Raw genomic sequence first — 26,590 nt, forward strand, 5'->3', positions numbered from 1 at the left:
GTGAAATTAAACAAATTCAATTTAGTGATTCAACATTTGAAAATATTTAAGGTGCCCGTGTGATTTGTTAAAATAAAATACAAGCTAGACGCAGGGGGGAAATGCATGCATGGCACAAACCCTGGCGCGTTCAAAAAAGATGAAAAAGTACAGATAAAACGGCGCGACGAACTCGTTCAGTGATCTACACACGTGGCCGTGTTTGTCTGGCCACGACTTGTGAGCGATACGTCATGCCCACTGCCTGCTTCATAAGTATTTATGCTTAGAGTTGAACAAATGTAAAATTCCTAATCATTACATTACAACCTCGTTCAAGGCTTCGATGAATACACAAGCAAATGAAAGTACTGCCGAATGGTACATAACTACAAAGAATGAAATGAAAGACAGGAAACGGTCTCAACAGAAATATACACGCCTTGTACACGTGGATAATATTCATGAAATTACACTACGCGGATCGGGGTTGAAAATAAAGATTGCTAAGTATTGAAGCAGAATAAATTTAAAACTAGTTTCTTCAAATCTACCAACTTGACACACTTGAGAAATAACTATGTATAAAATGTAAACGATCAAGAAAAATTAGTTTCATAATAACTATCAAATTACGTCACTTGAAACTCGTAACTTCTGGTGGTTTTGCGAATTAGAAGAATACAGACATCGAACGGAATCCTTAGAGATATAGTCACAGTATGTACGTAATCAGTATTCGACATTCATCACGAGCGTATTGTACAACGCACAAACATTGCCGACAACTGCCAGCACAGCTTACGTACACCCTGTCGTGTACAGATAGAACGACGAGAGGCGTCTAAACGTCATACTGACAAAGATAGGGGGTCAACGCCTGAGCATACCCTGCCAGCAACGCAGAGAATAGTTTGTGTATCATATTATCCATGGTAACTCTCCCCCATACACACGTTTCGTTACCCCTTGCTGATCAGAACGTTCAGTGACCTACGGGTCACTGATGCATCTACATAAGGTCTGCAGGTATCATTGGAGACATCGTCGGCGAGGCTGAGTAACATAAAGCTTACGTACGTCAAGGGTTCACCTTGTGAGGCTTCTCGTGTGTCGACATGTTGTGCACGGATTCACCACGCAACGGCAGTAGTACATCGATTTGCAGTGGCATTAACAGTAGTGTAGCCAACATTACCATGAATACAAATCATTCCGATCTCACTGTCGCAAACATGTATACGGATATTATCACCGTAATTACGATGCTAGTTATTGGTGTTGTGTCGAATTTTCTAAATTTCCTCACCCTAATGACAGTCATTCGCTTCAAGTCGATCAGCGTCCCCGATGTCTGGATATTCTCTCTCGCCTTCTCCGACTATATGTTTCCTCTTCTGACTGTACCAATCTCCGTGTACGATCTGCTCACGCCGTCCCCACTTTCCGAATGGCTTTGCACTATTGTTGCTTTCTCGTTTACGTGGTTGCGCTTATCGTCGACATTTACCGTAACATTCATGATTCTGGACCGTTATCTAGCTCTGCATAAACCGTTACTATATCGGACTCGTTTTACTGTGTGCTGCGCCAAAAGACTAACTATATTTCTCTGGGTGGTCAGCGGCGTTATCGCGGCACTTCCTTTCGCCAACTGGTCATATTTTGATCATCACCATGGCTACTGCATCTTCGATTATTCCAGCTCATACGCCATCCTCATCCTTATTATCGCCTACCTCCAATTTGCCATTGTTTTGTATACCTACGCTGTTTTCATTTCTTCCATGAGAAAATTTGTGGAGCGAAGACAGACGACGAGGAGGAAACCCACCTTAATTTTCAACAGCCGTGTCCAACGACACACCTCGATAGTTTTAAGAGGACTGCAAACTCTTCGAGAAAGGACATTGAACAATGGATCGCTGGATGAAGATAACAACATGATGCAGAATGCGATGATGAATTCGGTGAATGTCAACAAGTGTACCCGTATGGCCAAAACAGTGGCTGTCATAGTTACGCTGTATTACCTGACGTGGTCCATTGTTTTGGTAAGTATTCCTTATACTAACATTAATGAACTGAAGCAATTTTAGCGATTTTCAAATTAGTATTATAAAACTATTGTTGCAAGTCATGATCATTTATCAAATCAACTTTACCGGAATTTATTAAATGAAGTAACTTTCATCTTCATCGTTTGTCATCCTTTCGATGATTTGTTTTCTTCCATATTGCTGATTTAAGAAAATATGAACACAATTATGTGTGTTTCATTTTGTGAAAAAGTGACAAAAGATGACTGAAATGATTGTACAGGTTGCTCCCAGACTCGGTAATATTTTAAATTGCTGCATGCTTTACATGCTGTGAGCTTCTGTAGTGACCAGAAATACTGACTCTGTTACAAAGAGTATCTCAGAAGTTCCACACATCACTTGTCTGATGTAAAATACGAGTTTCTAACAGGAAGTAAGTGATTATTATATTTAAGATTGATATAGAGCACGTGCCACATGTGGCGCAGGATATGATCAAGCTTCAAAAGACACCTGATAGGATTTCCATATTGATGTGAATATACATTGTAATATTGTAATACAGTTGTCAGTCGTTCGTTTGTCCTTTTTATTGAAATATCTGAGTCAGTGTTTTGCTTGTTGTCAACGTGTCCTTGGACGCGTACGTTCCTTTTAATGATTACAGCGTTTCAAATAACATAATCCACATTAATATTGTAACATTGACTGCGATAAAGTCGGATAAATGTTGCTACTAAAATAAACAAAATTTGTGCACACCAATTTGTATTCAAAGTGGCATGGTTGAGAGGGGATTACGTACAGAGCATGAGACTCATGTGTTTCACTTGGTGCCTGGGTAACAACATCTTTGTTGTAGCTTTAATTGATATTTAATTAACATTCAATATTATAGGGTCTGGTTATTATTTGGTCACTTATTTCTTGGGAGATGGATATAATGTATCAATATACGAGCGTGAACTGCCTTGACTGCAACGAGAACGCTGTATTGAACACTTTACGAGTTTTGTATTATCGGACATGGTTATTTCTATTTCATCTCAGTAACACAGCTATTACGAATCTCGATTTTGTTGCATAACATTGGGGAAAGTGGAGAATTATTCCGAAATCACTTTTTTTTCTGTGTCACCTACATTAAATTTATAAGTCTGCCTTCAATTCACCGAGAGTGGTTCAGTGTCTGCATATAAATGTACGGAGATAGCAGTAGAATACACAAATGTAATCTCGAATAGATACTTACACATGCTATCATACGCACATTATTGATTCATTGATTAGAATCTTTGCTAAATGTAAACTTTAACAATTGAATTGTTTTACACTTAACAACGGATATTCTTTTTACCGCCATAATTTTCAAAACGTTGGTGTAAAATTAAGCACATTGCCACATTTATGTAATTATATTTATATATTTTTTGTATTTACTCTGGAACAACCGCATAATACCTTCACATGTACGTATATCCAATGACACCGAAGTCAGAAGTCGCTCTACTCGCATATACATGTAAGTTGTAGTTAGTAGTATTTTTCACGGGATGAAGCGTTTAACGATAATCGACTACGCGTGAAGGATGGGCACATTCATGAAAATTATCTTATATGAACTACTTCAGATGCAGTTGTAATATCCGGAATAGTAGGTAGTTCATCATACACACGTGAATACACCACTTAATACGATCTTCAACACCATCTGCGTTTCATGTTTTTCAAGACATGTTCATTCATTGGTGATATTAACACACAGATAGCAGGCGTATGCCTTCTCATGCGTTGTTTCATTTCAACTAATCCCAAATAAGAAATATATATTACATTCATACGCGTATTGGCTATTGCGTCATTAAATAGCACCGACAATCGATACAAAAATCCGCGGGTGGTTAGGTATTGATATTGCTACTGCTTTTGCATTCGATATTGTTTCGTACATGCGTTGTTGTGAAACCAATCTTTCACATGCAGCGTCTTTTGAATTGTATGTGAAATTGGTCAGTTAGATAACATCAATATATAAACCACTATTTCTTTCTTGAATGCAAGGCGAACCATTATAAATGATTGGACGCATTCCACACAGACAAGGTATACAAATTACATTGTGGATACATACGGCATCAAAAAGGAACGATGTGTATATTCCGTATAGACTGTATTTATTAGACAGTATACTTCACCATACTATTACTGGCAATTATAATATCACAAAATACATATGCAAAAACCTTGAATTTAAAACAAAACGTTTTTTAAAACTCAGGTACAGAAGTAGTATAGATTCCTTGGGCGTGCGGTTTGTAAAATATGTATAAGTGATCATTATGTGCACGTCGAATATAGCGTGCACACATTAGATGACTTCAAAAGTTCAAAGCCAAAATAATAAACATACCCTTTGCGCCATTTGTAATTAATTAGACTGACTGGTTAAAGGGACACGAAAAAAAATGAAATTAAATACCCATACATCATATAAACCGAAATAGCTATCGATGATGTAATCTATTGGTGATAAACGAATTTCAATGTTATTTTCTTCATCTTTCAAGTGTACGCCGACATCGTGAGGCGTACTATATATAGCGGCGTTTTGGGGCCTAGCTAGTATGACCAATAACTGGTGGAATACTTATTCATATCACCTTATGTGCATATTTTGCAGACCAACCTAATATGTAAACGCCCCAGTCGCCGTGCAACGTGGATTGTATACGTCGAATTGAACGCATATCAAACCCGACTCGACGTCAAGGTGGCGATAATGGTGTTTTAAATTTTAGGAGGTCGTTATTAAGATCAACGATGTACATTAACTTTTATTCCTACTTAATCTGCACATTGATTTACTGTGTATTTTAGTACAAAGGGGTATTTTACTAGTTCGGCCCCGGGGTTCATACACTTAAGATGTGAGTGGTCAATATATCATGCCATATCATCTATAAAGGATATAAACAATAATAAAATAAATAGTTGAACTTCGATTAGTTCAGTTAAGAGTGTTTTGATTCTCTTAACAGCAATGTTTTATTGGTATATAATTATTCACGCCTCGTCGGTGTCTAAACCAACAAACCCTTTCGAATAATCACAAATACAGATCCAACACAATGTACACGAATGTAATCAAAGTATGGTGTGCTTAAGGTAGCGGGACTATTATTTGCTTACTTGTTTTCATCTTCTAATTGTGACCAAATGACTACAAATATACCCAGGAAAGTATATATTTTTAGAATCGCCAGACTTCAAGCTTTGCAAAGGTGTGTTTGCCATGCCCGTATCTGCATTCTATGACCCGTTACTTAATCAAAGGTGAAAAATTACTTTTTCTGTAAAAAAAATAATTACGCATTTATGCTGGCGATAAGAAGTATTTTTTTTCACTTTTCCTAGTTGTTCAATAGTCTGGTAAATTGAATGTGTCTGGTCAGTTTTATGCAAGCAACGCGTTTTAAAAAATAGTGTGCTGAATTTCAATTACTGTTTTAGTCGCATTGCCCCTACTCAAACCACAACTCGTTGGTAAATAATTGATGAAATAGTTTGTCTGGGCACATTCAAGTTCCTCTCACTGCCACCTTAAAGCTGTGAAAATTTGGTGTTAATCCGATGACAATAAGTATACGTTATTTTTTGTTAAAGACCTTGTATTTTGAAAAACATAAACTCCTAGAAAACGTCCATGAAGTAACAGCAAAGATTTTCAAGCTTGTTTATCGGCACAATCAATTTGTTTTCCCATCAAGGTCTGCTTTACCATGTGTAGGGACATCCAAATGTGTAAGGCTATTGGAAACCAAAAAAATAAAGGAATGGGATAGCTATAATTGGATAAATTCGGCATATGAAAACACCAAAATCACTGATTTTTTTTTCAGTGGCTGTGTGACCTTGTGTCTGACACATTCATATGCAAATGACTAATCTGTGAAACAAACAGGGGCGGCGACAAACCACTAAAATGTTTGGAAACACTCATTGTATGTCAGATAGCTACTGATAACACATCCTAACATTGCTTTGTCTTGAGTTTATCTTTGAAACTTATAGCCACACAGATTAAACCTGTGTTATTGATTTTGGAAAACACTACTGAGGCTGCCTTGCTTCCCTTCAGAAAATCTACATTTTAACCAACTTACATGACATTCTATGTTATGTTGACTTTATCACATGAAAGTTTATAGTGCATTTCATCAATTAATAAATAAATGTGAAAATCGTAATTTTCAACACAAATAATAGTCTCGCTACCTTAAGTGGTTATTCTATAAACTTAAGCTAATTTCGCTGATAAGTCTTGGGATTGCGCACTACGAGCCGTGACTTGTACTGATGCAAATAAAAAACGAACAAACAAACTTGTAATTCACGTAAATTAAAGTCGTTTTTTTTATTTTGCATTATGCATCCAAACGCAATCGAAATTAATCAGACGTCTCCCATGGTTCGGAATGATATTAAAGGAAGATGTTTAACCTTCATGCGAATATACATTTATCAGTAATTACTTTGCATAATTGAAATACGAATTGCGATTAATATTGGTATTATATGGACATTTGAAAAAAATACATCCAAGGTTATTCGAAGACTAGAATTAATTTGCTAGCATGTGTGATACACCATTGAATATATTTCAACATAGGACGATGGCTTCACTACGTCATCGTCGATTGGAAGCATGTGCCTGGTAGATCGTACACATACAAAGAAAAACCATGAGTGAAAAATCTCTTATTGAGCTCATTATTTGCATTATTGTTTTTAGTCTCAAGGTATTTTTTTAAAACATAAACTCATTACATTAAAATGTTTGTCTCAGTCTTTAGGGGGAAAAGTTGTTTTGTTGTGGAAATATCCTAATCTGTGGGAGACAGGTCTTTTTGTTGTGGAAATACTTTAATCTGTGAGGAATAAGGCGTTTTATTTGTGTGTGTGCAAAAAATCGATTATAGTTTAATTACCTTCTTGCTTGGTCAATTCGAAACGAAGACGCAATGTTACAACATAACGTAATAGCACAACGCTAAAATAGTTCCTAGCAACAAACATACTCACTCACACATATAAGGTATATGTATGATTGGACAGAACCGTTCGACAACAGGGATTTATGTATGTGTATGTAATTATAACTAATATATGGATTTATATGTGTATTTGATTTCCGAGTTCACAAGCATACATATATTATTGATACAACATCATGCCAACGACATCATACATTCAAACCATAATAATATCAGGATATATACGGTTCAGTAAAAGTGCATATTTAGTCATTTCCTTTAAAGGCGGATTCTCAATCAATCGAGCTTTTTATATCGAGTATTTGTCATCGCCGAGGCATGCCTTATTATACGTATTCTGCGTTTTGCGTTTCAAAACAGACAATGACGTATGTCCTTTGATGAACCACCCCTCTAGGCATGGACTAATCATCAAATGTAGAAAATAGAAATGCACATTTCCCCGTGACCTTCGTGGCTTTGCAATTCCCTCTACGATTAGTATAAAGATAGGGGTCGTATAGTCTCTTAGTAATTACCGTCAACAATATTGCCAGGATTCAGGGTTTATTTACTCACCGATGCACACACGTGCTTGTTACGACATCAAACGCCGCATTGCTTCATCCGTGCCGTCCAAAGACTAAGTCACCACCAGAATCGATGACATTTTCTTACAAGCAGTGCTCCAAAACTAGTTTGAAAATCGAAATTGTTGGTAACAAATTAAAACGCTGCCTCTTGCATGGAATAGCGGAAATGTTTACATTACAGAAACCATACACATATGTGTATATCATGACGGAAACTATTATGATCGATTGGAACTCAAATTTCAATGTCAGTAAAATCAATTGACATCAATTTGCAGCAAATACTTCAAATTAAAATCTCATACACATAATATCTGACATATGACTTAGATACCTTGCGTTATTTTGTGTGTTCTTTCCAGTAATGCAAAGAAACACGGTCCGTACAACACGTATGATGATTGGATACATCACATCCCATCAAAATCAGCGCAAATCTGTATATGTTCATGCATTTATTCCTGTTTCCAATCGTGCAAAATAATCAGAACGATTTTCACCTATCTAAATTTGAAATAATCATCAAAATACAACTTTTTTTTAATTACAACTGCAGCTATATATATAATAACAGTCTTGGGACCTTGACAAACCACGGAACATTTGCTATTAAATTCCTGTGAGCTAACTCATAGACTAAATTCATAATTATAGAACTCTCGTTTCCTTCGCTATTCAGAATAAGACGGAGGAAGGTGGAAAACAATATATGTTCTTTTTTTATTTACATGTGTGTCGCGATTGAAATAATTAAACGGTGATATTTTCAGATAAGTTTCCAAAATGAATTTTAATCAATTAAACATGTCCTAAGACTAGTGCATCCTGAGTGTTTTGTCGGAAAGTTCAAAATTAGTCACTTGTCTCTTGAGAGATATTGTTTTTTTACACCTTTGAAGGTATCTCCATGTGCACTGTGTTAAAAGCTGGGGGATTTGAGGTTTTTCGTATGACATCGCACTGTGAGAAAAACTATCAGCATCTTTTTGCATATGTAATTCATCGGTTTTTGCATAAATAATTTTCGTTCATCGTATGTTAAAATCAGCACATTTTCACCGATTGAAATATTTATGTGTTGGGTTGATTGTCTTTGAAGAGCAGTCGTAAACAAACTAGTAGTTACGCAAACATGTCTTAACGGCCTCGTACTATGCGCATCGCTTCATGTGATGAAATCAATTCGTCTGACGATGCATCGAGTGCAAAGCAAGTGGCGCCTATTGACGTCATTGCTTGTATACTGATATTTGTTTCCCCATATATTGTGCGCAATATTACGTATATGTTATATTCAAATTAGCTTCATTGCTATATGTTTATTCTAAATGTCATCCAAAAAACAGATACGATCCCCTAACTGTGAACAAATTCTGAATAAACAGTTAGCATTTAGAAATGGAAGCAATAATTAGAGACACAACCTTCATGATTTATTTTATAAAATTTGTTTTGACAGAAAGAATAACATCGGATAAACTTCTAGCATTGTTTTTAATCAGGTTATTCTTTTCGCTCATCTGTTAAAACAAACACAGTCTACACTAAAACGCGTTTATTTCGACAATTTCAAAACGAATCCTTTCAATATACATGTATGTATATGTTTGATAGGTATTGGTCATTATAGTTCTGGTTGCAGTCATCAAAATTTTTCTAACAAGAAACCTTAAAAAATATTTCTACTTGGACATGTCTTACGTATTGCTATACCGACATACTGCGTAATTATCGACGTATAAGTGTTGGCATGGTAACACAATGTAGGAGAGCTTAATTGCTCTATTCATGCAGAGTATTTATATTACTCACCAATTAGAAACGCCAATGGATTTCTTTTCAAACTACTGAGATTCCCAGTTCAGAGTTAATAGAATATGTATGTCTTATATTTGAAATTACGTATTGTATTGATCTGCCCGTGGAGGGATTGTAGACATACAATAGTGGATACCATATCCTAGAACGTTTCATGTTGCATTGTTACCCTTTTCGGCATACAACAAATGTCAGGATAGTCAGGTATCTTTCTAGGTATCAAACTACAATTACGCTCTTCACAGATATTGTGAAAACAAGAATATCATTTCCATTAATATCTATTATATAAGTATTATCTATTATTACCTGAAAATGAAATTAAAAGAAAATAACTATAGTTTTATAACAAAACATCATATTGACACATAATGCCATAAAAACGAAAACACGTATTTTTTTTAATTTGTTGTTTAGGATTATGATTTACCGTAAACTAAAAAAAGTAGTTTTTGCGAATCACTGTATGGTATTCGTTCGACGAAAAATGGGAAAAAAAACTAATACGCATGCGCAGTGATTGTTATTGTACATTTTGTACTTATAAATACAATCAACGTACATTTGTACTGGAAAATACCACTGCTTCATTGCGCGAACACGACGTAAATCATGATATTATCAATCATAACAAAACAGCAGTAGTATATATTACATTTTTTCTATATCAATATTGCATCTTGTTCAAAACAAATAAAGCTGAACAAATACACTGTTGCTGGCAACAGGTTGTAGATTTCAACTTCTCGCATTACACATTACTGTGTTCATTGTCCTGTGATGACGTATCAGATTACAGCCTCGTTCATCAATATGGTTTTTAACCGCGGATGCGCCGTTCAATCTGCAAACGAGTATCAGTAGGAGCAAAATGTGACGATGGTGTTGATTTACTAACACATACGTTTACGTGAATCCTTACCATGAATTCCCTATGGTAGAAGATAGCTTATTGACATTTGCCGTGTGTATCATTAGGTGATATGCACTAATACATATATTGTGAATATATGCTATATTAATATCATAATAATGAAATATACCAGACAGAATACAGGATTTTCATACTAACAAATATGAGTACGAAAACAAATTGTCTTAAAAATAAATTCTTTTCTCACTAAACATTCACAATTTCTTGCTATATAGATTATATTAAGCGGAACATTTTTTATCGCATATTATCAGTAGATAGCAGAATAATAAGACGTCTATGTACTACACGTATTCAGCTCATTAAAATGAATTCTCCGTTTTTCTCATTTGAACATATTGCCTTTAGCGTAAACCATTCTTTCTCACTGAGAAACGAGAGGTTAAAACGAACACTTAAGAGTGGTTGAGGTTTTTTTTCATTCTTGTATGGTTGTCACGATGTTATCTGGACAAATGATCAGTTGCCGTTCGATGAAGCACGATTCTCTATTGAATTGCACTCAAACGAGTAACAGTGAAATAAACCACTGCGCACGTGTGTTTCTGTTCAATGTTCTTGAACGATCCTGAAAAAAAAATAATTATTATTTATTAGGGGTCAATGTTAGTACTATTATTATATTCATCAATAATCTACGTATTATGCTTCACGGTATATCTATTCCGGGATTGCCACGATGAATTGAGAGGTGTGTGCACATATGACTGTAGATGAATACATATTTCATATAGGTCGCGTTCTCTACCGCTATCGTCAATGTAAATTAGGTTTTCACGAATACGAAAAAAACATACTAATAAAATTATATTTCTGAAAGATGTTATTGAATGCTGGATGGTGAAAGACCGCACAACCACATACAGTTGTTTATTTGAACGACATTGCTTTCACCGTATACGTTATTATGACGTCACATAAGCATTCTGTCACTAGAGGGCGTGACTTGATAAATTTGATAAACAGTCACATTTGTGGTGTTCATTAAATAAATGAATTTGTCTTTTGTGGGGAAAATAAGAACATTCTCTGGGATATATTTTATTCTCAAGACATTATAGAATGGGCAAATCAAACAAAAGTGAAATTCATCCTCAACTTGGTAAAGGTTACAATAAACACAAATTCTGTCAGCCCTTTTATTATGTAATGGTCTATCAATGCTCAAATTATGTGCACAGATACGAAATTTACAAAGACACGTTCTGATTGATATATTGTCAACAATGTTTAGATATTTTCTTGACCAAATACAGTTTTAAATTTGTTATAAGTTAAAAGTTTAGGTGATTGATGTATTCTAATTACGGAAAATATACAACGTTAAACGAAACAAAAATTCTATGTTGCCCGTGACTCGAAGTTCGGTTAACTGATAATAGAAATCGAGTTACTAAATGTGTCGCAAAAGTGGGCGTGGTTTCGCAAAAGTGGACGTGGTTTCGCAAAAGCGGGCGTGGTTTCTGAAATATGAGTATGGTCATTTTTGTAACTCGATGTTCTTATCTCGATGTTCGTAACTCAGCAACGCTGTTTGCGAAAATTCACACCCCGTCCCCATTCCATTCCTATATATAACGAATTGCTTGGCGCAATGAGTGCAACTCTAATCTATTCTAGGTATTTTACCTATGTGCTAACATTCACACGCAATTTTTAACGTCCAGATATATTATCATTTCAACGGTTTATTTAAATATGTTAATGAATGTGGCTGATGTAACTCCGCGTGTGCCTCTCTATGCGTAGCTCTGTTAGTTCTATAGAATTCGACTTACGGTCGACAATAAATACTCGGGACTGAAATATCCCCAACGACAGTTCTACTCAATGATTCTACACACTTCAATGCATCACGAAAATCCATTTTTCAAATGTGTGACAAGAAATCAATTCAGCATAAGGTATTGCCTGGTAGGGGTTTCGTGCTTTGCAAGTGTAAATTGAGGAATGACAGTTTTTTGACGGTTTACAAGATTGTACCCACACCAGTATGGTTTATACATGTAAATCCACTTCAAAGCGTACACTTATCTATACTACTAAATTGCCCGGTAGATTGCCGCCTGTCTTTGTAGTGGAAATAAGAGAAACCGTGGCGTAATCGCTATATCATTCCGAGAATTAGTGCTAATGTCCGAAGTTTATATTTTACCGTTTTTAAAGCGCCACAATTGTCCCATCGTGTCGTGTGCGGTGCAGGCCCCATGCGACTTACACTGCACGTACTGAATACGTTGTTTGTTCACAAAATAGACATACAATACAAAACTGGTTAACAGATAGCTTAAACTAATCTCTGTTTCACGGCGGTCTGGGCGAAGCTTTAATCGACCCCATAGTGTTCCAATATTGTATCGTTAATTGAATTCAGAACCGCCTTATCAATGTTTTTAGACAGTGAAAGAACACACTCAAAGCGGATACATTGTTAAAACGCGACTTGAGGTGAATCAACTTTATAGCCTTGATGAAAATTGAATAATACCATCGTCATAGCAACCCCCTACTCTCTAGTGCATTATGTCACCCAATTGTACATAAGTGCGTTATCTGTAAATCTATTATCTACTGGTCGCCCCGGTTAATGGATAAATGAGTGTTGCAAAACATTTGACAAAGTTTATTTAGTAGTGTTAAATTATTTCTGTACATTTTTAATTGTGTTACTAATTGAAGAATTGAGTTAAATTGTATATTGTTAGATAAATCAACACGGCAACTATAATAATATGTAAACTAGTAGTTGACGGAAATACTGGATGCAACTGACACCGGGATCGACATTTGTATCAGTAATAACTGAATTGATTATATATCATTGAAGGTCTATGAACTCAAAGCGACAAATACGTTTTCCATTGTGTCAACGGTTAATTGACTAGAAATACCACTGATTGTAAGTACCTTACGCCATAATGCCAATTGTTAAAATGCTTTTACAACCCGCGGCACAGAATTTTAACCATTTACGCAACTGAGTAAAGGGGTTAAATTTAAAAGAGTTTTTGGTGTGTGTGTGTGTGGGGGGGGGGGGGTGAGGGTCCTCCATACAAAGAAGACGTCATAAGGTGTACTGTTCAGGATTCAGACTTCTGAAAACAACACTAAGACCGTAATGAAATTACATACATCGAATATGTAAGATACATTCAATTAGTACTTTCCCATCCACCTCTCCAAAAGATGTGCTTTAATTTCCTTTACATACTGCAGGCGGCTTAGTGTCTGTTAGTGGATTTTGTTCTGAGTGCACTATGGGCTGTTGAAGTGGAAGGAATTGACTGAGATGTCACATGATGTTACCGTGCAATGTATTATGTACTGCACACGTCTAAGTAAGACAGATTTCACTGCGACACGTGTCTTCATTTCTCCGTATTATCTATTATATAAATTAACCAATATATAACTCCCCCCGGTTTGATGATAATCTTATTGTTCACATATTGTTCACTGAGTTTGAAAAAATGTAGTATACAATTGATTAGTTCATTCAAATTCTGTCGTTTGTGCAAAGAACGTAGGCTTTTGCACCGAAAAGCTGACAATTTTAGTAGTCGATTTTCTTTATCACAGAGATTAAAGAAATAACGTGCCGCAAACAATGCTTTGATTATGTTCAATGCAATTTGATTAGGAATCACGGTGACATCCACGGTTGAATTGAGTATATGATTTCATTTAATGATGTCTATGAGGACTAACCCGAACTGTCTTGCTAACCTCATTCTTAGCTCAGGATGTTGACCTAGACTGATTCTTTCTACTGTGTGGTATCATGTATTTTTCAACGACCTTCAGTATTGAGATATTGTTATGGATAGTTCCTTCACCATTCTTCTTCACTTTGCTTCTCAACGCAGGGGATGACATAAACGTGTTGTTTTCGACACAAAATGTATAGATAAGAACGACAGTTATTTTTAATTCTTAACGAGTATACCAACTTTTGTTCGACAGTCAGCAATCGCGAGGTTTGATTCCATCATATTCACAAATGGAATGGAATTATCATTTTTCTAAACTCAATCAAGAAATACAATCGATCCAACTATAAATATATGTCTTACAGGTATGGCACCTTCTTAGTTCATTTCATTGAATTATAACATCTACTGTAGACCCTACGTTGATTGGTGTGTATTTCAGTCGATCTAGTGTTCATTTCATTGTGAATTTAGTGAAACGGGTTAAGTATATATCAAAGTTAAATTCAACTTGATAACCTATATTGACTTTTTTGATCATGACCAGCCAATGGAAATCTACATCTCTGATTTTTGATTTCATATCATGGCTGTGTTTTAGAGTATACTAATTTGTAATTCGCTTTAATAAGTAATTCAAACACGACATCACCGATCACGATCTCCTAGTGGCAATGCACGTCTCTGATTATATACCGCTGTTGCTGTGGCGTTCTTTTAGTATGGAATCTGTAATCAGTTTAATAAGCCCCTTAAGGTGCAACGTCTAGCTCGCTATCGTGTATATTGGCATGAACGAGATTCACGCTTCATATGGCGCGACTGCCCATACTGATAGACGTACTGAGTCTGTGTTGTTTTTAGACGACATTCATATAAGTTTACAGAGTACATGTTTTAAAAAATAACCGGCAAAACGTAAGGTTTCGGTGGCACTTAAGTATGGCATTCTATTTATGATTATTAAGAGCAGGCAGAGATACAAAGCATTTCGCTCTGTTTTGGAGAGTAGGGGACTGTTTTATGTGACTTCTTCACTTGTTACGTACCAAGAAACATACCACTTTTCCAGTGCACTATAAACCAAGAGGGCGGCATTTTATATGACAAATATAAAGCAATACGATATAAATCAATAAGTATTAGTTCAATTAGTTGTACTACTTAATTATGCAAATGCCTGCAATATTTGTATAGTTATAATTCAGGGTAGTATGGGGTTTATACATATAGACATTTTGGGAGTACTGGCAAACAAATCAACAAAGTAGAAACGACAATTTATTAAGATAATCACATGCAAAGTTGAGGGGGAGTAAAAATGCAGAACCATTTCGATAGTATCTACAGGATTATGAGAGGTCAGAAAGGTCGGTGTCATTATCTTGAACAAAAAGATTTATACATCTGCGAAGTATTGTATCCTTACTTAAGGATCATAATTTTCTAAATTAGCGTAGTTGCGCCCAAGTACGACATCAAATCCGACATCTTGTTTATTCTCGTTCATCCTTCGCATGTGAAATGTTTTACGAAGTATTGCAAACAAGCAAGTCAGACACAAGCGATAGTATTCAGAATGCTGCTCAAAGTAGCTTATCATAAAGATTTTTCGATTATCTATGGAATGGGGACGTTTCATCACTATAGCAACGCATGTATATTATATGACTTATCGACCCATTAACAGTAATAAAATTACAATTAAAATCAGCTTGGCAGTTGGTAGCAAATTGACATTTAGTTTTTATAGGAAAGCACGTTTGGGTAACAGGCTGAAGAAATACGACAGAGCTAGGCGCTTAAATAGGATGATAGCATTTACGTTTGATCAAAGTCATCTGTTTATACAGCATTTAGAAAAATAATAAAGATTTACCGATTTATGCAAAGGATCTTACACGGTTTTAGTGTTTACAATCGGTATTTTATGTTATAGCCTATAGCCTAACTGTCTCACGATGGGATTTGAAAGCTCTTCACATTATCTGTTGATTCTAAAATCTCTCCTTTGTCGGCCTCTATTTTCAGAGACACGCTCCTAATGCAACATTAATTCGATTTGCCAGATTCCCATTTAATGGGCATACAAACTCGATTTCGTTTCGACACAATTTCCGGTGTACCCATCACACACCCGTTCCACATTCCTATTGGCACCGGTTTCCGACGTGTTGCAACGTGATATCGCGGTTTTGGCAGTATTTTACCGGCAGCGTTTAGGCAAACACCCCGCTGTGTTTAATTCGGCGTAGTACTATACGCGGACTGCCCCCGCTTTTGAGATAACGTTCAAAGATACGTCGATTCCGATATATTTGCATAAGCCTGGCGATTAAAACGCCCTATGGCGACACAACAAAGACGTGGTCCCCCCGATAACAATGATTAATGTCTCGGTGTTTCCTGTTCGGTTTATTTTAAAGACTTTCGTGGAACATTGGGACAATTACAATAACGGCAGATTCTGGGAATTCATGGGGTGTCCATCGTTACATCTTACCGACGATAGTGGTTATCTATACCACTGTGCACGTGCTTGATCAGCTTCTTGAGTATGCCGAGTTGTCTCTATGACAATCTACAATAAATGTCATAATTTGTTATAGTTTTCGCAATATTGACTATTTGGGGTTTTCGCGCTTGTCATGTCACTGCGAAATTCTGTTGTCAAAAAAAGAAGAAACAAACCGTTGTTCGGTTTCATCTAGTGTGGAAGTGGCTGTTATGCATTAGTGACAACCACAAAACAAATTGCGCCCTCGATTAAAGGAGTCGATATTGTTCTGATCTGTGTTCGTTCAACAATAAAACATATGCCTGTTGACGCCACGTGAGAGCCTTGTTGCTCGAAGGCGCGATATATTTGAAATATCTCATTTCGAGTGAAAAGAAGGAATATTTTATTTTTCAAGAGAAACTTAGTACTTCAACTCCACTAGTTTATTATTTGCCATATTTATAATGAGCATTACATTTAATATGTTTGCCAAATTACTATGTCTCTTGGAGTATTTGAATTTGCAACAATGCTGGGATTAGACTTAACAATATGAATGCCTGCAAAAATATCGTATACACATTATACAATAGTAATATTGTCTTAACCATTGTACGGTTAACGTGATTACGAGGCTTTCCTAGAAGATAATATTTCTAATGTTTTTTTTTAAAAAGCATATTTTTTTTATGAAATCAGCGGTAATTTGCGCCAACAAATTAACGAACGAATTAATTTTTCTGCGTGAGTACTTCACTTCAACACAATAAGGGTGAAAATGATGATTACAAAGTCCGACAATTAAACAATACTAGAGAATAAATATTTTCCCACCTATTAAAAGATTACATATGTAGTACATAAATATGCGACATAATTAACATATTCGTATTTTCCATACAGGTATTTAAGACGTTATTCTGCCTATGAATACGAATACACTGGGTAATGTGTGTCCGTCCTTTTGTTGGAGGCATACTCCACACACATTGATGACTGTTAACGCAGTAAAGGGTGGTGCGCACGTGATTAACTTTTAAAAAAGTCTCGCATTGGATTCTCAATATTACCAAGCACTTCTTTATTTTCCCTTTAAACCGCGTTCTGCTCTGTTCATTCCTGTTAACTGGCTGGGCACGCCCGGAGAGAGACGTAGTTTCGTCAGTTGTGAAACCAATTGACAGTGCAGTGTGAAAAGATCAATGTTTGGAAGTCCATTGGCAAATATTCACAATAAATTATTTGAGTGCAGTATATACGCGACTAAAGGGTACGTTACCCTTTCGTGACATACAATTCATATAAATTGACGGCACACGTGACACATAAGGGTTATATTCCGACTTGCTGGAATCTTTCAACGCAAATTAAACGCCATATCTCAGGGCTGTTACCTCAGGTGAACCTCTCTCGCAATTTTTTATTTCATGGCGATATCTTAAATTTTCTAATTTTGATGCATATTGTCGGTAAAGAGTGATATTTTCAACTGCTTTTTAAAAATGGCTATGCCAATTCTTTTTGATATTTCATATGTAGAAACTTTGAGTGGATCTCACTCAGATTATGCATTTTGTGACGATATGTTCAATTCTTTAATTCCGCTTTTGTTATTTTTGGTAAAACAGTGATATTTTCGACTTTTTCTCAATCGCTTTGATATTTTGTATGTACACATCTTAGTCAGATTCGTTCCTTTCGTGACCTCTACTCTCTAAGTTTAGTCAATATTTCTGCAATTTTTGACTTCGTATTGAAAACAGTTTGCCTAATTGCCCAAATAGTTTATATGTAGGCGCTTTGGGTTGATCTCGCAGATTTGTGGATTTCCATGGTGATAATTTTAGTGAATATTTTTATCATTTTTGATAATTTCTGACATATTTTTGAAAACAATCACCAAAATTGTTCTGATATGGATCACTGTAAGATCGATTTGATTCCTCCACTTATCAGATTAATTCACTCAGTGCTGATAACTAAACTGTTATTATTCTAGTGAAGACCGACATTCTTTCTGTTGTCAGCTAGAGTGACTGATTTGATATTTGTTCTCATTATGCATCTGAAACCGCGGAACTGTATCAGACGATAGGCTGCTTTGTACTAAATGTTCAAAACTACCCTAACTTTTCAATTTGCACGTCATCATAGGTAGGAAACCGAACGAAAAACAAGATTGCTGGATTGTGCGGGGGAAAAGAGCGGCGATAACCATGCGTAGCCAATGGTTATTCTGCATTTAGTTGATTGAATGTTCTACCCGAATACCCACTCTAAAACAATTATATATTTTTGTCTGAATATGTTAATAAGGTATGAGCCAGCCCAACTTTTCAATGTGTACGTCATCATAGGATGGAGACCGAAAAAAACAAGATTGCTGGAATGTGCGAGGGAAAAGAGCGATAACCATACGTAGCCCATGGTTTGATTTTTTAGTTGATTTTCATAAATATTCAATAGAATTAACATAAAAACACATTCCAAACCCGTCGATTTTTTTCTACTTATTGTATGTTAATGAGATGCGTTGAAGTTTTACAAAACAGCGGAAATACCATATCTTGCAATTATTTTCATAATTTGGTGGCACTATATCATTCGTGAGTGTATGTCCTCGTGTTCGACATGGCTTCCATGTGACGCATACAACGCGGGAAAAATAAATTGTTTACGCAAAATTCGAAAGTGGGCTGCAAATGCGTTTGATATAGACAGGAAAATAATTCCATGAATCACAGAAAATTATGAATACCGTGAAACTAGTGGACATTTTTCTTATTCTTGAAACTGTGGAATCGAACTGTTGTTGCGATCATCAAAAGAATCCATATCTGATCTGCACGGTGTTCAAGGAAAATGGAAAACATGTTTTCGAGTTCGTTTCTGCCCCAGGCTCGCTTACATCCTGTGTTATTATCACGCCCTGTGTACAAAACTAAAGGGAGATCACTTTACTTGTGTGAAATGGCGATGACGACAACATCGCACATTATACGGCTCGAAAATCTCGGCTAGTGGAGAAGGCTACGCACATGGCGATTGAGTCCCAAGGGTACGAGTGTTTTGATTGACGATAACGCTCTTCAAATTTCTATTTACTTCAATTGCACATAATGGTTCTCTTGTGAATACACATTGACTGGCTACGAAGGCGATAGTATACGTCTATTGCCTCCGAGGATACGGCCATGGGACATAGCTGATTTTGTCGGGCGACTCAAAATCGCAAGGAGAAACGGACGTATGCCATTGCCTGAATGATACCAGTCTAAATGTGTTACACCCAAATTCTGATATCCAAATAAAATCAAAGACTACAATTATTCACTATTCACTATTTATAATGTTATTCATATATTTTAATAATAATAATCACTCGGGGAATAGTTCATCATGTGTTCACGTGTTAGAGTGTTAGGGTGTTAGCGTATAACCCCATGTGACCACGTATTAGCCAATCATTGAACAGAATATGTGTTATAATATGAGGTTATTACGAGGATACATCAAAGTATGCACGAAGACAGTACAGCAGAAGTATCGACCGACGCGCAGCAGCATGCGACGGTGTACTGTCTGAGTGCATACTTTGAGGACTCTCGTAATAACCTTATTATTATACCCCTTTTCCTTCCAATGATACATCATGGGAATGCCTAAATCCAAAATGTTTAGAACAGAATCAGCGAACTTCTTTGTGTGGAGTTGGGTCAAGCCCTGGTGGCAGCCATGTTTGTTTTTATTATTAGAGGACGCTTACGCGCGTAATCATTCCATATTTGGAATTCGCATTTCCTAATATGGTAGGATGAAAATACCCCGTAATATACCGCAAAATTACTGCATGCTGTAACTTATGGCGCTACGGTGACAGATGTATAATAATGCTATATAATGACTCGTCATGGTGACAATTTCTTTTAAAACAACAGACATGTGAGTAGTGACTTTTGTTCTTTTATCTTCAATTTACAAAACGTTTTTAAATAATGAATAAACGAAACATTCCATGGTAACACATTGGTAAAAGTTTTAACTTCAGTGAAATAATAGACTATTAAATGTCATACATAATGCACCACTCATGTAAGCGTGCGCGTGATTGGTCACTGCATTTCTTTTATTTTTCCTCTGTGGTCGGTCGTCTCTTTTTCTCGGGAGGTTTGCTAGATTCTAAATGACATAACATTAAACACAATTTTCGCTTTGAAATATGTTGCTTATGTACACTAAACTACGTCATCTTGAAGTCACTAAAATACCTCGTCCTTAACGGGCGGTAGTCGTTGCGCCACGCATGCGCGAGATATATGGGTCTCATATAAACAAAGATGGCGACTTTGACTGTTGCGCAGATCAACGAGTACAAACTGAGACGCTTTAATTGGGTATTTTTCAGGTGATTGGAAGGTATCGAAGGAGTCACCGGCAGTAATTAATACAGGTTGCGCCCAGGTCAAACCTCATAGATTTCTCTATAGATTTCTATTAGTCTAAGATGAGCGCATTGGATTGTTGGAAAATCATTGTTTTAAAATAAGGCGCGGTTTGGCAAAAATTGAATATGCAAATTTAGTTGAAGACGCAGCCATTACAGGCGGTCATAATGCCTTCGCCAACCTCCACTTGAAAACCTAGGGATCAACAGACACTTTATAGTTTATTTTGTAAACCAAACATGACATGTGGATGAACGGATTAAGATGTTTTGCGGCGGTTGAATATGGCCATCTCGTCATATTTATATTCTTTATCACATAGCCATGGTGCATATTAGTGACGTTTAGTGAGTTAAAATCACTAAAATGTGTATATTACACTAAACGTGGTGATATGCACATTAAATGTCTCTAGTCTGGAGATACTGAATTGCTTAACTTGTTTAACTTACCGTGACGAACACCAACGCACAAATTTAGAAACCACGCCCACTTTTAGCAAAACCACGCATAAAATAGTGTTGTTCAATTAAAAGTTAACCGAACTTCGAGGTACGGCAACACAGATTTGTTTGTTTATATTTCACATGTAGTAACTCGAACCTTAATTAACCGAGTGAAGGGTAATCTAGATGGATGTTGTGTAAATATCCACACATTTAATTAACGTTTGACCATGCCGTAAGCTTGTTTGTTTCAACTTTAAGCTTTAATCGCTGGACGCGTCTGTGGAGTTTAAACAACAACACAAATCTATGTTTTCCGTAACTCAAAGTACGGTCTACTGTTAGTTAGAGTTCGACTTACTAAACTGTAAATGGTAAAAAAAAAATATCTGTTGCCCGTAACTTGAACTTGGTTATCAAACTTCGAGTTATAATTTTGGCGTGGTTTTGTAAAAGTCGACGCGGTATCTAAAATATGGGCGTGGTAATTTTCGTAATTCAAAATTGGCTGTGTGTGTGTGTTAAAACAGTACGTGGAGAAAATCAAATCGTTCGAGAGTATCGTATTTATGAGAATTTCAGACCGAGTGACAATAATGGTGCAATGACAATATCTCAGTATAATGAGAGCATAAAGTTTATTTTAAAAAACAAATATCGCTAAGAAAGGGTAATAGTCACGCCCACTTAACATAAATTAGCATACAATTCGTGAGCCTAGTTCCGGAAATCACAATTTCTCTGTCAATTTTATATTCTGAGTTGGACATTTTATAAAAAGGTTATCACCTGATATGACTTATTCTTAAAACTGGTTGATATGTGTGCCACCATTAGCTGTGTTATCTACTTATCTTCGGTTCGTGGATATTACTAGCCTGTGACGTCAGGAGTATCAACCAGCCCAACAAACAAGTGAAATCAGGTGATAACCTCATGACGTCACGAGCATCTAGAATTTCCAATATTCTCAGAAAACACGTTAGTCTCATTTGATGTACTACGTTCACCTGAAATGAATACAGTCGTCTTGGAGGAAGCTTTTGGATTTCTTGTAAACAAACAATGTAATTTTACGCGCGTCATATACGTCGCGTGGGACTCACATATAACACGATGCAGCTATAATGCTTTAATTTTGAAACTGGCGCTTTTTTCTTAAAATAATGTCCATTTGTTTGAGTAAACACAACATATCTTAACCAAAGGCGCTATATCTTGGGCACTTTGATCTTCGTTGAAATAAACATGATAATTCGTTCATAGACAATATTAGTAAGTAATATTATGCATATTTCACGCACATTTACACATTCTTATTCACGAATACGGATTGTCTAACCAATCTCATTTATTATACAATCACAAATGTCAGTTTTATTGCGCATACCTTATTAGTCGCCACGTGTTCTTGTGTTGTTTGCTTAAAGCGGGAGGGTCGTCATCTACGCACGCGCGGGAATTAAGTTCCATGCGACGATAACAACACACATTAAAAACGCAAAGGCTCATGGGTAGACGTTTGTTTGTAAACAATGACACGCTATGGCCATTTGACGCATGCACAGGTGACGACTCACCCGCTTTAAATCCTTCTTTCTGAAGCCCAAGGGCGAAAATATTCGAATTGTCGTCGGTGCTAAGCAAGTAAAAATCAAATATTTTTTTTTGAACCGAAAACGTCATCCAACTCAGGAGCCAATCGGAGACAGCCGTACAGTTAGGTTTCAAATACCCCGGGAAATTTTCTGTGTTCTTTGTGTAATTAGATGTTCTTATACAAAGGATTTTTCCATACAAAACACGTTGGCCTAATGTTACCTCAACGGAACGTTTGGCTTTGAAAGATTGTTATTTTTTCCCCGATTTGTAGAAATCTGAAAAAAAAGTTTCTCAACTTGTCTCTTTATTTGGTTTCATGCTGTATATACTAAATATCGGTAAATTGCATTTATTTTATTATCAGGTGTACGCCAGCTGGATGTGGTAGCACCACCCTTGAACATATAATGATGTGAAACAAAGCAGTGACCATCGTACATCATGTTCAAACACTGGTCGCCTTCCAGACCTATATAGCCCCAATTCTGACATACCAGGTTCATTAACTCCAATATTATACCATCTAATCTTTCAGGCGGGAATAACTTATCAACAAGTGACGGGGCGCCCTCATGAGTTACTGAACACTATAGGCATTCGCATTGTCCTTATCAACACTGTCTTGAACCCGATCATGTACTCCGTGGTATGTAACAACTACAGCCGTGGCTACACCAAGATATTATCTAATTTCATTTGTGTATGTGGATGTAATATGCCCCATGAACTACCGCTGGGTCTAACAGGTAAAGTGTGTTTTATATTAACGGAACATAATACAATTTCTAAAACAAAGTATTTACAAATTAGTTGTTTGTTTACTCTGGTCAATTTTACTTCGTAACTCCAGTTTTGGTAATAAACTAATGTTCTGTATGATGTTCGAGTAGGTCTGAATTTAATTGAATTAACATGATCATTTTTTCATGCAAACATCAGTTGATTACGAGGGCGAAAACCCTACGCCCCAAAAGACTGTACATGAAATCGGAATTATTGAGGACTCTCAAATCTAAACCGTATTTGTTTCTTATCGAAAGCAACGCGTAAAATGTGTCAACCCGTATGGTTGAAAATTGACGCACTAGCAATGTAACGCGAATACGACGTATATTGTTACTGGTTCGGTGTCGGTGTGTGTAGCGGAATTTCATATTCTTGCTGCTATAAAAAAACAAAAATTAACTCAGCTTTTTATGTATCTGTTTCAGGGAGTCAAGTTCACCGCATCGCTCAGCATGTCGTGTCGGCGTCAGGAAACAGTCCTGGTTTGAACAGACGACTTTACAGCCAACGTAAAAGACCCGATGACCGAGGCTCATCGCCACAGTTACAGAGAGCAACGACTTTCGAAAACCCGTCTTTCATCTACAGCCGATCGGATGAAGACATCGAGGAGGAAGAAGATACAAATCGACGTGACAATTTGACTGTAGATGGCGCTATCACACTAAGTGTCCAGGCAACTATTTCTAGCAGTCCGTCTCCGTCACCTAGGACGACGGAAGTATCTGTTCACCGAAGTGAAGATCCGGACACGTGTTTATGTCAAGCAGAGTTTCAGTGTAACGGAAGTGTACGATCCGATAGCGGATGTGACGTTGAGTCTGACGTTGCAGCTGAAGGCGGTTCGACTAAAGAGGGCGGCCCATTCATTCTCAATGCAACTACAGTAACAAATGGAAATAGCGCTGAACTTGTTCGCCAATTTGAAACCAGACATATCGAGTTCTGTGCCATTCAAGAGGCAGTGACGATAAAATCACCCGTCGGAAAAACACTATCCTTGACCGAAACCTACGAGCTAACACCGAAATTAGAACAAAAGTATCCAGTCTCTAAAAAAGTCGGTCTCTTTAACTGTAAGAGTCTAGGGGACGAGCCGACGTTACTGACGGTGCCGCCTTCTGTACGTATACAGCTCGAAGTGTTGGAAATTTGCGAGGACAACATCGAAACATGTTCGATCAAAAGCAATATTAGTCAAAGTTCTAACTTGTCAAACAGGTCACCATGTCTTCGTTTCAGTACACGGGCTAACAGATTCGTTTCTGATGATCTCGACGAATCCGACACCTTCTCACTGAATATTGACGAGGACAACTTAGTCTCGATCATAATTCCAGACACTATCAAAAAAATACCGAAACCTCATCAAAAACTAAAAAACAGTTCGAGCGTCCAATCATATCAAGAAGATATCATGAAATTAAACGACTACATGAGGGAACGGGAAAGACTGTCCGAGGAACGTGAACACACAGTGACGTCATTACCAGTAGATGAAGACAGCGAGGAAACGTCAGATCTTGACTTTGATGGTTCAAGCGCAAGTAGTAGTGAATATACATAGATACTGTACACACTATATATCGAACGTACAGAGTTTATTTTAGCTTTAAAGAATTTGTAAATGAACTTGCTTTCTGTCAACTAGAACAAGTCAGTCAAATGATATATATTTCATATAATTAATTTCAATCATATCTTTGCTGTATTTTTGTAACCAAATACTTTGTTAGATAGTTTTGTAATAGTTCACTACGTTAATGGAAAATAGTAATTACACAAAACAGAATATATATTTCCAAACTTGACATTAAAGTTGTATTCCACTTTGATAGTATGTAAAACATCACTTCCACAAACTACAGAGATAAAAAAAAATGATTGAATGATGCGGTAGATATCCTGCCTTCATTTTTTCGCTCATTTTAATTTGGTGGTACTTGAGGGTTTCAAGGACAAGCACATATACAATGTAACTGTTCTTCGAAGGACAAACAAAGCGTCCTGACGCAGTGAGTGTCTATTGTTCACAGATCTAGCTTAATATAGAAGATTCGCTTAAATTCGCATTCTGCAGATAATTTCTCTAATTATTCCATTATATAGCGTGTATACATACATAAGAGGATGGTACTTCACACATATTCAGAGTGACAATTCATCTTTAGAAATTTCTGATACAATATAAGATTGTTTAAATTTTTATTTATTTATTTATTTATTTATTTATTTATTTATTTATTTATTTATTTATTTATTTATTTATTTATTTATTTATTTATTTATTTATTTATTTATTTATTTATTTATTTATTTATTTATTTATTTATTTATTTATTTATTTATTTATTTATTTATTTATCGAACCAGACGATATATAACATGACTCCCTCTGTTTAGTTTGCCCCTTCACGGGATGATTTATTTCTGCGATTAAATTGTATTGTTTTCTCCAATTTAGTGATTATTTTGACATATGATGTAATTTAGTTCACGGATCAAATGAAGTTAAATAAAGTTACATCGTTTGCGATTTATGCGAGAAGCTTAAATGAAAGTGTCACTCTCTGCATCGAAATTCAGTTCTACTGCGGGGGAGTTTATATTTACACCTCTTATGCATGCTTTTAGGGTATGCATGTTTAGGTCCTGCATATATCCGTCTCGTGTTTTAACATTCTCCTTCAGAGACTAGGGGT

At 36.3% G+C, this 26,590-nt stretch overlaps 1 protein-coding gene across 1 annotated transcript; it reads left to right on the top strand.

The window, feature by feature from the left end:
• The first annotated feature begins 1,214 nt into the window (after positions 1–1,214).
• Positions 1,215–25,789, top strand: LOC144356505 (uncharacterized). The gene is made up of 3 exons (XM_078011202.2): positions 1,215–2,033; positions 23,638–23,848; positions 24,314–25,789. The coding sequence occupies exons 1-3, from the start codon at positions 1,215–1,217 to the stop codon at positions 25,453–25,455; spliced, it is 2,172 nt and encodes a 723-aa protein (XP_077867328.2). The 3' UTR covers positions 25,456–25,789.
• The last annotated feature ends 801 nt before the right edge of the window (positions 25,790–26,590 follow it).

The sequence above is a fragment of the Saccoglossus kowalevskii genome, chromosome 15 (genome assembly GCF_978046115.1).
Source record: "Saccoglossus kowalevskii chromosome 15, keSacKowa6.1, whole genome shotgun sequence".
NCBI classification, from domain to species: domain Eukaryota; kingdom Metazoa; phylum Hemichordata; class Enteropneusta; family Harrimaniidae; genus Saccoglossus; species Saccoglossus kowalevskii.